Here is a 12,460-nt window from a genome sequence, read left to right as displayed (position 1 = left end):
GATAAATATCAATGCAATGAAAAGAAGACCTCCAGGAGGGGGACCAACCCCGGGTCTGGCCAGCAGGAAGATCTCTCATCCATTCATATGTTCTGTGAGTGTCTTCAGATCCCAGACTTCTTTGTTATGTCACCCTCATTGTAGATGTCAGTGTCAAACATTATCAATAATGCTGTTTGACTTTACGATAAGAGTGACCCTATTTAATTAAACTGGAGGTTGAGAGTTACTACTTTTTGTCAGAGCCTCGAACACAACTGGCAGGGAGAACCCTAAAGCACGACAGGGAAGCAAGCTAGTCAAGTATTTAAAAGGTTTAATAGGAAAGGTAGGAGTCAGGTAGTGGGTAATCAGTCAAACAATCAGATGAATAAGACAGATGAACTTGCAGAGTCCAAAAAACCAGGCAGACAAATCTGAAGAGGGGTTGACAAAAGGCAGGGTCCGGGAAACAGGCTGAGTCGATCACAAAAATCAGAGCAACAGGCAGGATTCAAAGGCTGGAGGGTCAGCGTGAAAACTAAACAATCTGGCAGAAAACAGAGGAATGAGCTGCCATATCAGCCTTACTCTTGTAAGGCTGATTGGGGAGTGGCTACATGTGTGTGAAGGGAAGGCATGTGCAGGGAACTGATTGCTGCTGAGACAGGATCTGGAATGACATGAAATGTTAGACAGAAAAAGCAAAGAATTGTCGCCTGACTGGAACTACCAGGAGAGGGCGTCAGGTTTGGTATTATTAGATCCTGGTCGATATGAAAGGCAAAAGTTAAATCGATTGAAAAAAGCCCCACCTGGCCCACTGAGAGTTCAACCGTTTGGCAGACCGAATATATTCCAAGTTCTTGTGGTCTGTTCAAACTATATAAGGCTGCTCCGCCCCATCCAGCCAGTGTCTCCACTGCCAACTTCACCGCCAGTGAACCAATTCCTGGTTCCCGATGTCATAGCCAGGGTCCAGGAAACATGCTGAGTCGATCACTAGTGATGTCCGCTTTGTTCCGGCGCTCCGATACACACCCTGGACTCGGTGGGCGTTATCATGTGAAACACTGCTCCAGAGCCTGCTTCAAACATGGAAAAACCACATGACTGATGACGTTTAGCACAGCAAGTGCGCCGAAACACTAAGCTTGTAGAGGATGAACAGGCATTTGACCTGGCTCTGCTATGAGGCCTTGTTAAATAGCAGGGGATTTTATTGACTGTATTGCAGCAGCGCAGCCACTTATCGAGGCCAGTTGTTCAGCCATTGACAGCTCTACTGTGAGACAAGTCTCCACTGCCCAGGTGACCCAAAGGAATGCCACAATGTCGACGTAGGCAACAGCTTTGTTCACAGATCTGTGTGTAGACATATGCGAATGCATTAATATGTGTGCATGGTCCTGCGATAAAAAAATCAATGGGTTCTGAGGTTAATCAGGAGGAGAAATGAACTCACCAACTCTACTAACAAACATGAGACTGTTAGCATAACCCTAAATCGCTCCTCTCCCCATAGAAATCCCCTGACATTGATTATAAGCCTCACACTCACTAGCTTATCCCAGGATCTATGAAGGCCTTAACATTCTCACTCCATTCCACTGTAGGAGATTGAAAACTTGACCCTCTAAAGTCTGAATAAACCATGCAGTAAATATGAGGACAAAGACAGAGGAAGATTTGAGTTAAATACAATACATAGTCTGCCAATCCATGAAGTGTGCTAAACAACCATTTTTATTTTGGACAACTCACTTTAAATCCTCCCTAATGGCTCAATAATATGAATCCTCAAACATATCAGTCAAATGGTTTTATTTTCAAAAAAAAAAAAGACCAGATAGTATCTGATAAGAAAAAGAAAGTGTGCATGAGGTTGATGAATCCCTACATGTATTATGTCTTCATGGTGGCCTTCACAGGGTAAAAACAAATATATGTGTTCCCTTGCAGTAATGTTGCCTTACATTTTAAATTTGCCTGTTTAAACACAGCCCATTAAAGATTATTTTTAAGCTTACTTTTATTTTTTTGCTGGGTAGATACTATAGCATACAGTATACTGTCCCATAAAACAAGTGAAAGCACAGAGAGCCTTTTAATTGATTAGTCTCAAAATATGTGGAATTATTATTGCAAAAATACATTTTACTTTGAAAAGACACTATTGATTCTTTCTTCTTCTTTTTTTTTTTTTTTCACGGAGGGCTGGGCTTAACATTGTATTGAAAATGTTACATGCCTCTCTTTTTTTTAATTTATTATTTTGTCTTTTTTTTAAATCAAACGTACTGTATACTATATGAGTATTATAGGGACAATAAAGACAGAAGTGTCTTCTGCAACTACACATTACAGCTTGTGTGTCTTAAACCAAAAACACGGTTGTATAGAATATTTGCAGTATATAATTACAGAACATCCCAGAAACGGGACAAAATGACAGAAGGGAAAAGGCACACTTATTAATTATTATTATTATTATTATTATTAACCCTACAGAACCCCCACCCATTTAACCTTACAGGAAAATTACATGGGCTATACCACAGACCAAGTGGACCATATAGAACACATTTCTGATTTTTTTTTCAGAACATTAAAACTTTATCATATCAGAACAGATGCCCAAGCCACCTCAGCTGGCTCCGCTCAAGGTGGAGGAGCAGCGGCTCCACTCCGAGCTACTTTGTAGTGACTGAGCTCCTCACCCAATATCTAAGGGTGCGCCCAGCCACTCTTCGGAGGATACTCATTTCAGCTGCTTGTATCCGGGATCTTGTCCTTACGGTCATGACCCAAAGCTCATGACCATAGGTGAAAGTAGGAACGTAGATTGACTGCTAAATCGATAGCTTTGTCTTGCGACTCAGCTCCTTCTTCACCACGACAGACTTATACAGTGACCACATCTATGCGGAAGCTGCACCAATCCGTCTGTCAATCTCATGTTCCATCCTTACCTCACTCGTGAACAAGACCCCAAGATACTTAAACTCCTCCACTTGGGGCAAAGACTCTCCACCGACCTGAAGAAGGCACACCACCCTTTCCCAGTCGAGAAGCATGGCCTCGGATTAAGAGGTGCTGATCCTCATCCCACTTGCGTCACACTCAGCTGCAAACCGTTCCAGTGCAGTACTGAAGGTCCAGGTTTAATGAGGCCAACAGGACAACATTGTCTGCAAAAAGCAGAGATTAAGTATTTTGGTCCTAAAACTAGACTCCCTCCAGATATTGGCTGCGCCTAGAAATTCTGTCCATAAAGATTATGAACAGAACCAGTGATAGAGGGCAGCCCTGCCAGAGCCCAACATGCACCTGGAACAGGTCTGATTTACTGCCGGCAATGCGAACCAAGCTCTGGCTTCGGTCATACACGGACCGGACAGCTCTCAGCACACCTTCTGGTTCCCCTTTTTGAAAAGAAGGACCAATCCAGAGGTACTGTCCCAGGCTGTCATGCAATGTTACAGAAATGTGTCAACCATGACAGTCCCTGCACATCCAGAGACAAAGGTACTCAGGGCAAATCTCATCCACCCCCGGTGCTTTGCTACCGAGGAGTTTGGCTACCACCAGCTTGGGTGATAGACGAGTCCACCTCTGAGAACTCAGCCTCTGCTTCCTCTGTGTAAGACATGGTATTTTGGACTGAGGAGATCCTCGAAGTATTCTTTCCACCGCCGGACAATACCCTCAGTCGAGGTCAGCAGCTCGCCGCCTCTGCTGTAAACAGTGGTGGCTGTGCACCACTTTCCCCTCCTGAGGCGCCAAATGGTTTGCCAGAATTTCTTCGAGGCTGACCGATAGTCTTCCTCCATGGCGTGGTCGAACTTCTCCCAGATCCAAGTTTTTGCCTCAGCGACTACCCAAGCTGCAGTATGCCTGGCCTGCCTGTACCTGTCAGCTGCCTCCAGAGTTCTAAAATTCTACAAGATTTGATAGGACTCCTTCTTCAGCTTCACAGCATCCCTTACTTCTGGTGTCCACCACCGGGATTGTGGGTTACCGCCGCAACAGGCTACAGAGACATGGCGACCACAGCTCTGAGCAGCAGCTTTGACAATAGAGGTGGAGAACATGGTCCACTCACGGTCCGCATATTGTGCTTTAAAAACAAAGTGGATTGGATTGGATTGGATTTGATCGGACCTGGGAAAAGCTTTCTGGGAGGTGGGAGTTGAAGTCCTCATTGACAGAGGGTTCTGCCAGATGTTCCCAAAAGACTCTCAGCACGTTTGGGCCTGCCAAGTCTGTCCGGCCCCCTGCTTTACCAGCAGATCCAGCTCACAACCAGGTGGTGATCGTTTGACAGCTCTGCCCCTCTCTTCACCCAAGTGTCCAACAGACACAGTCGGAGGTCTGATGATATGATAACAAAGTTGATTATCGACCTCCATCCTAGGGTGTCCTGGTACCATGTGCATTTATGGACATCCCTGTGGTTGAACAAGGTGTTCATTATAGACAAACTTTGACTAGCACAGAAGTCCAATAACAGAACACCACTCCTGTTCAGATCGGGGAGGCCATTCATCCCATTCACCCCTTTCCAGGTCTCACTGTCATTGCCCATGTGAGCGTTGAAGTCCCCAAGGAGAACAATGGAGTACCCAGTCCGAGCACTACTCAGTAACCATCCCAGTGACTCCAAGAAGGCCGGGTATTCTGCACTGCCATTTGGCCCGTAGGCCGAAACGACGGTGAAACAACTGTCCCCAACCCGAAGGTCCAGGGCGCGACCCTGTCGTTCACTGGGGTGAACTCCAATGTATGACGGCTGAGCTGTGGGGCAACAAGCAAGCCTACAACAGCCCGCCGCCTCTCACCTTGGGCAACACCAGAAAAGTGGAGAGTCCAGCCACTCTCAAGGGTTTCGGTTCATGAGCCCAAGCTGTGGGTGGAGGTGAACCTGACTATATCTAGTCGGTACCTCTCAACCTCCCTCACAAGCTGTGGCTCATTTCCCCCCAGCGAGGTGACATTCCATGTCCCTAGAGCTAGACTCTATGTCTGGGGATTGGGTCATCGAGCCCCATGCTGACGACTATCACCCAATCCCCTACGGTTTCCTCGGCGGGTGGTGAGTCCACCGGAGGTTGGGCCCACGTCATCCTTTCAGGCTCAGCCCGGCTGAGCCCCATGGGCAGAGGCCCGGCCACCAGGCGCTCTCATACGAGCCCCAACCCCAGGCCTGGCTCCAGGGTGGGGCCCTGGTTGCGCCATTTTTTAGTCGTCATAGGGTTTTTTTTTACTGCTCTTAGTGTTGCCCGTCACCCAGGACCTGTTTGCTAAGGGAGTCCCCAGCAGGAGTATAAAGCCCCTGACAACATAGCTCCCGCGATCACTCAAAGTCTCCCACCACAATAAGGGGGCAGCTCTCGGAGGAGACATCAGTCAGCAGTGGAATGAAAATAAACTTGGACAGTGATAACTGGATGATGGGTGGATGCACAAGTCAGGCTTTGTGTGCATATGGGGTTGAGGAGGAGGCTTGACAGCATCCAGGACAGACATCTGATGTAATTAGTACTCATTTTTATTCAGCCAGTTACATTTACGCTGGAACTGTGAAGACTGTAAGGCCAGGACTGGTGTTTTTTAAGAGTGTTGTCGGATGTAATTTTTTTTCCTGTTTATTTTCACCATTTTCATCATTTTTCAGGAACTTATACAATTCTCAATGACTCCTTGTCTCAGTTAGTAAAGACCTTTGTGTGTTAAAATGACAAGAATATGTCAATAAAGATCAGAAAGTAACTTGTTTGTTCTTGTAGGTTTGTGATATTACATTATATTAAGTAAACAAGTAAGACTTATGAAGTTAATATGAACTTGTTAAAAATGGTGAATTGAAGACCTAAAATAGCTTTCTGCATTAAAAGACTTCCCTCACATTGATTTATTGCCTTTATCTCTGTCAGCCATTTTAGCCTTGTGTTAGGGCGGTAATCCATGTTTGAATTTGGATGTATATGTCTTGCTTCCCCAACTTTGAGGAAGAAAAAAACAAGTGTTATATAAAAACAGGCTTATCTTGGTGTGCCAGCTTAGTTCACTATAAGCTACTGTAAGCATGCAGAATTAGAAGGGGGAGTGGATCGCTGAGGATTCTCCCCTTTTCTCGCCCCTCTCTGCGACGTCCACCTTGGACTCCTTGACAGCTGGATAGAAGGTCTTAATGCACCAGGCCACAGTTAAACTTGTTCCATCTCGATTTCAGCAGATCAGGCCATAAACATTTGATGTTTTGCGGTTGCATGTATTGATGCGTGTCCACATGCAGTCTGTCAGTGTGTGAAATGGGTGTCCTGTTTATGGTTGTCCTTTGAGCCATGTTTTCACTCTACTTGTACTTCACCTGGCAGCACCTCTGCACATTCTACATGATCTCTGAAAATGTCTGGTCATGTAGAGTTTTGATCAGTGCATTTGCAGGGTATGAATGTAAATATAGATGGTCAGGAGAGTTTCTTAAACTTCAAGGTTCTGGCAAGCAACCCCCCCCCCCACACACACACACACACATTAATGTATAAATTCTCAAACACCTTCATGCTACAATTATCAAATATATTAAACAGGGTTTTGTGTGTATTATACACACAAAAAGGCGGCACGGTGGCGCAGTGGGTAGCGCTGTCGCCTCACAACACGGTGGGTCCGGGTTCGAGTCCCGCTCTGTGCGGAGTTCGCATGCTCTCCCCGTGTCTGCGTGGGTTCTCTTCGGATCTCCGGCTTCCTCCAAAAACATGCGCTTTAGGTTGATTGGCCGGTCACAAATTGCCCGTAGGAGTGAGTGTGTGTGTGCATGGTTGTTCGTCTTTGTGTGTGGCTCTGGGGTCCACTGGCGTCGTGCCCAGAGTGTCCCCCGCCTCACGCCTATGCCAGCTGAGTTAGGCTCCAGCTCCCCGTGACCCGCTACCACATATGAAACGGCAGAAGATGAAAGATACACAAAAAAAAGGCTAATATATATATATATATATATATATATATATATACAGTATATTAATAATCAATATGCACCCATCCAGTAAGATTTATGAAAATTATTTCAGCAGTTGTATAATTAGGGACAAATGTGATGAAATGCTTGCAATGCTTCATTTTTCCTCCATGGTTTTATTTAATCTATTCATAATCCATTGATAAGTCATCCTGCAAGAAAACAAACAAATAAGAAGCTACCAAAAACACATGAGATGGCGGTGGTAACAAAAACGAATAAAAACTTCACATTTTCTTCTTAATAGACTGCAAATTCATCATTTCCTACTCAGCATTTTCCTGTTAGTTACTTTTCGTTGTCTTCTTCCAATATGATCTGTGTTCTGTAGCCTCCTTCCTCTCATCAATCAGCTGCAGATCCTCCTTCCCTGCAGGCATGAACATCTTCACTGCTCTTCCTGTACACTTCTGCCTATGGCACTTCTATCCTGTACAGTCCTTTTTCCTGCATACCTATCATCCCTCCTACATGTCAAACCCATTGCAATCTTAACTCTCACTTTGTCATCAATTACTACACAGTATAATAATGTTGTCATTGGGCCCATTTCAAGACGGCAGGGTTAAGATACCCTGAGGTGAACCTGTGGTTCTGGGTTGACTTCCCCTGAACTTGGAAAGCCAGAGATTTCAGTTTCACAAATGTTTTTCAGGGTTAGTTTTGTTAACCCAGAGTAAGTTGACCTGCAGTTTAAAGGGTCCTATTATAAAAATCACACATTTTCAGGTCTCTACATATACAGTACATAGTGGTCCTCCCTGACTCGAGCAACTCCTAGCATCTGATAAGCAAACACTTTCTGCATCAATAGACATTTGGAGTTTTAGGAATTCATGGCCTGGACTGAATCAAAACGATCGGATTGCTAGAATGGCCGTTTGTGACGTAATTTGATTTTTGTGACGTAATTAACGTCACAAATGGAGCTCTGTGATTGATGATATTGAATGGTTGACATGCGCAAGAGCGTGGCAATCCCCGAAAGGGGGGTTAGTTCAGGCTACGGTAACATAGTGTGGTAATGTCCTAGTTTAGAGCTATACACTGACAAGCCGTTGAACTCAGGTAGCAACTAGTTAGAGGTCCACTTCAGTCGTGTGTGTGTGTGTGTGTGTGTGTGTGTGTGTGTGTGTGTGTGTATGTGTGTGTGTCCGCCAGAGGCTATCCCCAGCATCACAGTGAACACATAACCTGTTACACATTAATTACTAATTCAGAACAAGTGTCCGTTTTTAGGTAAATGAAAGCAGCTATAACTCTCCTAAGTGATCGGAGAGCTGCGTGTATCCACACACACACACACACACACACACACACACACACACACACACACACACCTACACACACACGCACGCACGCACGCACGCACACACACACACACACACACACACACGTGCGCGAGAATACAAGAACAAAACTTGGTCTCACCAGTAAAATCCCATGTTTCATTAGTTTGTGTTAGGCGAGGCACACTGAGCATCTCCCACATTGTATAGAAAAACTGCCATTTGCAAGTAAAAAAATAAAAAACTGCTGCTGCTGCAGAAGTGAGAATGGATCAGGTCGTGGATATGTATGATGGATCGGGACGTGAAGCAGTACCGGACATAAAGATAACTGTCTGGATATGACGGGACATATGAACGGAACACAAAAATATTTATTTCTCTGTGAATTAATGCTGAACCTATAAAATGCATTGCCTATAAATTGCCTATAAAATACATCTAACATACGGAGTTATTTATAAAACCTTATGTCGGCAAAACTCTGTCCGTCAGAATCATGAAATGAAGCTGCGCAAGCGGCAAAGTCAGAGGAATCCCTGGGTTTGTGGAATAAAATCTGCTCCTGACCAGATTAGCTTCTGAGAGTCTGTTACTGCGGTAACAAACCCAGAGGTTCAGTTTACCCCGCTTCATGAAACTGGTCATGGTTACTGCTCTAACTCTGGATTAAGTTACCTCCCTTTGTGAAACCGAAACCCTGGTTCAGGGTTAACTTACCCAGGTTTTCCACTAAATCTGCTTTGTGAAATAAGCCTATTCTCAATTCTCTCCACTCCCACTGAAAACATCAACACTGTCAGCTCTGCCACCTCTGGTTCAGCCTTCCATATTTAGGGCAGTGCCACCATGTCTAAACCAGACAACATAACTGGGACCCTGAAAATGAATTTTTTAAAAATAAATATGTCACTCCTCCCTTGGCAGTAGATTGAAAGCCGGCATGACCCAATATATTTGTCTATTCATCTTTCTTCGAAATAAAAAGGCAAAAAAAAAAAATACACATAGCAGCACTGACTGAAAGCAAAAAGGAAGTGGAAACCCCTTAAACTAAAAATTCAGGAGTCAATGTCACCCTACATGAATGGAGAAAATATGTGGAAGGACTTCTCATGATTAGGGTTTAATTAAAATAGTTGCTCATTTCTTTTTTTCTCTCACCTGCTCCCACCCAGCTGCCTATCCTGTGTCAGTGGAAACTTCCCCTGTCACTGGTGCAAGTATCGCCACATGTGCACTCAGGACGCCAGCGACTGCTCCTTCCAGGAGGGACAAGTGAACACATCACAGGTGAGGGTTCCACTATGTGAACACTCAGAAGACATTTAGGAGCATGCCCAAGAGTAATTAGATCTCACACAGCTTTGGAAGCACAGGCAAACAAGCAACACAGGAATAAAGCTGCATGCCCGTATTCTGGTGTTCACATTCATACACACGTTTGTTTAGTGGCTTACAGTACAGCTGCAGCATGCACAGCCATTGAGTTCTGAGGGGTTGAGGATGATTGGATGGTGCTCAGCCTCATGCAGCATGCACAGCCATTGAGTTCTGAGGGGTTGAGGATGATTGGATGGTGCTCAGACTGGCCCAGCAGCAGCTTTTGTATTCCAATTGGTGCTGGATTTATTCAATTTCAAGCATGTAGGGGTAAATAACAAATGGAAGAGTACTCCACCATCCCAAACAATATGCAATATTTGTATGAAAACCCACATTTATCCATGAGCTGACTTGCTTCCACAGTCCCTCTATAGAGGCCTCTAATTTTGTTGCACAAACCAAAGAAATTTACACTGACAAATCAGCACTGATTACAATTAATTTTACCTTCAAGAAAGTTGCCCTCAGCACTTTAGTTCAATGTCATTCTATAGTGGAGGATCAGGATCACTTTCTCATGTGTTTAAGGTGAAAGAAGGAATATCATCCATCCTCGTTCTATTTGTCACTCTTCCTGTGTCCCTTTCTGTCCTCTCATAGCACAGGTGCAGAAACCTTCAGACTAAAATGTTTTGTGTAGGACACAAATGCAAGCTGTCGCTTTTGTTCTCCTCTCACCCATCCTTTTGTTGCCGGTAATTAATTTCTTACCACCTTCTCAGTCTAGAGTGCTAGATGCAGATGTAGGCCTGTGTATGTGTGTTTGCGTGTGTGTGTGTGAAAGAGACTCTGTGTTTCAGGGGCATCATGTCCGAGGCTGTTTAGATGTGTGTGGGATGAGGGTGAGTAAAAGGGAGGAGGAGAATAGCACTTGACATCACACACCCCGCCATCACATGTCACACCATCGTTCATACACATCAGACTGACATTCATCCTCATCTCCCTAGGAGAGCCTCATCAATTTGGCTGTTTATTTCATTGTTGCCTTTTCAGTTTGTTTTTTGTTTTTTTTTGTTTTCCTGTGCACTTGTTTTGATGGATGTGTCACTATGGTTACCAAGACTGAATGTCAGGAGGGCTTCACTGAATTTTGACAGACACACAAACCACCACCTTATCCTCACTCTGATTATCATGGCAGATGAAGTGAAGTGACAGGTCTGGGCTTTTGAGACTGGTGGATGTGTTTGGTATTTATTTTGTAAACTATTTACTTGGAAGCAAATCATTTGGACACAGCAGCAATTTGGTCAAAACACATTTCTCTCTTCAAGGCTTGATGTTTGTCCAATTTGCCAGTTGGGCAATATCACCTTGGGCTGGGGTCTCCCATCTCCACTGCCTTAAAAAGTGTCCCCCTGTGTCATTAGCAGTGTGTTTCCTAAGTGATTGAATTCACACTACACTGGTTATCTTCCCAAAGGCATTTTTCATATTTTTTTAAGCTTGACGTCAATTCATATCTGATTAAACGTCTGTGAATGTGTTCCACTGATGTGTCACAAAAATGCACTTTAAAACTGACACACAACAATATGTCATTCTTGACCTTTGTAACAAAACACATTCTCTGTTGCCACTTCCTGGATATGTGAATAAATATATAAATCAGCTGTGTTGGAGAGCAGATAAACAGAGAGGCATATTAGGGGCGACCAGGCAGAAAATTGCCAGAGTGGGACAAACACTTGAGAATGTGTACAAATATGTGTACAAAACAGTGAGAGAAACAAACACAGAGACAAACAAATTTGCTGCGCTTCAGTGAATCCCAGCGTTGAACTGGTGGAGCCTACAGGGCCTGCTCAGGGCCCGGGGGTTGGTTGAAATTATTTCAAATGGGAAAAAATAAGAGGATAATAAAAACCAACAGAAAAAGTAATAGCCAAGAAGCTTTGCATTTATTTCCGTCTGCATTCCTACCTCCCTTTTCATTTACTGACAATATTCTTTCTATTCAAGTCATTAATGTATTTTGCATGGTGTTGCATTTTACTTGGGATATTTCATACCCCATAAATAAATTAAAAGAGTGAGAGTAGAAACAACATGGTTATCTACTCACACCCCACATACAGCCTCTTATAAAAAGTGACTTTTTTTGTCTTTTTTTGTCTGTAAAGAAGTTACAAGTTCATAAATTGCATGTTTGATCGTCCACGATGTTTAATGATGCTATTGAAGGTCATTAGATCCAAGTAAATTATTTAAATAGTCATGTGGTAAGTCAAACCATCAGGCAACATATCTCAATCCCTTGTGTCAATACTTCACAGTGCATCGCGTGAAGGCCCCGGCAAAGAAAATATGTGCACAATTTTTGCCAAAACTCAGTGTAATGTAATCCAGAAAACCCTCCATTGATCAAATTTGTGCATGGAAGATGTGTCATCTTGTCTCATATACAATGATTTGGGGATATAGTCCTCGGTTTGTCCATCTGTCAGGTGGCCTAACAATGTCTCAGCATTTATTAAATGCTGAGACATTGTTTATTAAATCTCTCAAAATTTAATAAACAACATAAGTAAAGGCTTTGGTGTTTTAATATTTTGTGTTATTTTTTTACACTCAATCTTTTCCCTTACATATATCGAGTAAAAGTATATATAGCCAGCAGGAGTGTAGTCTTACTCTTTACATATGCGCAGTGCAGCTACAGTTACGACTGCTGCCAGAGAGGCCATCCTTGTATCCATCTATTTCTCCACCCTGAGAGGGGATTGTGTACCTGTCCTCATTTTTCTTCATTTGGTCATGATTTAAGTATGTATAGCTTCAA

The 12,460-nt window shown here is 43.7% G+C and overlaps 1 protein-coding gene across 3 annotated transcripts in view; it reads left to right on the top strand.

Moving 5' to 3' along the window:
• The window catches only part of LOC137602731 (plexin-A1-like), a 402,183-nt gene that overhangs the window by 205,514 nt on the left and 184,209 nt on the right, over window positions 1–12,460 (top strand). For all 3 annotated transcript variants that reach the window (XM_068325725.1, XM_068325707.1, XM_068325716.1), the window contains exon 9: window positions 9,468–9,582. In XM_068325725.1, coding sequence (XP_068181826.1) covers window positions 9,468–9,582 — 115 coding nt within the window. The remainder of the gene's footprint in view (window positions 1–9,467; window positions 9,583–12,460) is intronic.

Source organism: Antennarius striatus, chromosome 2, assembly GCF_040054535.1.
Source record: "Antennarius striatus isolate MH-2024 chromosome 2, ASM4005453v1, whole genome shotgun sequence".
Classification (NCBI taxonomy): Eukaryota; Metazoa; Chordata; class Actinopteri; order Lophiiformes; family Antennariidae; genus Antennarius; species Antennarius striatus.
Note: the sequence above shows the minus strand (reverse complement) of the source record. Positions and strands in the feature narration are given on the sequence as shown.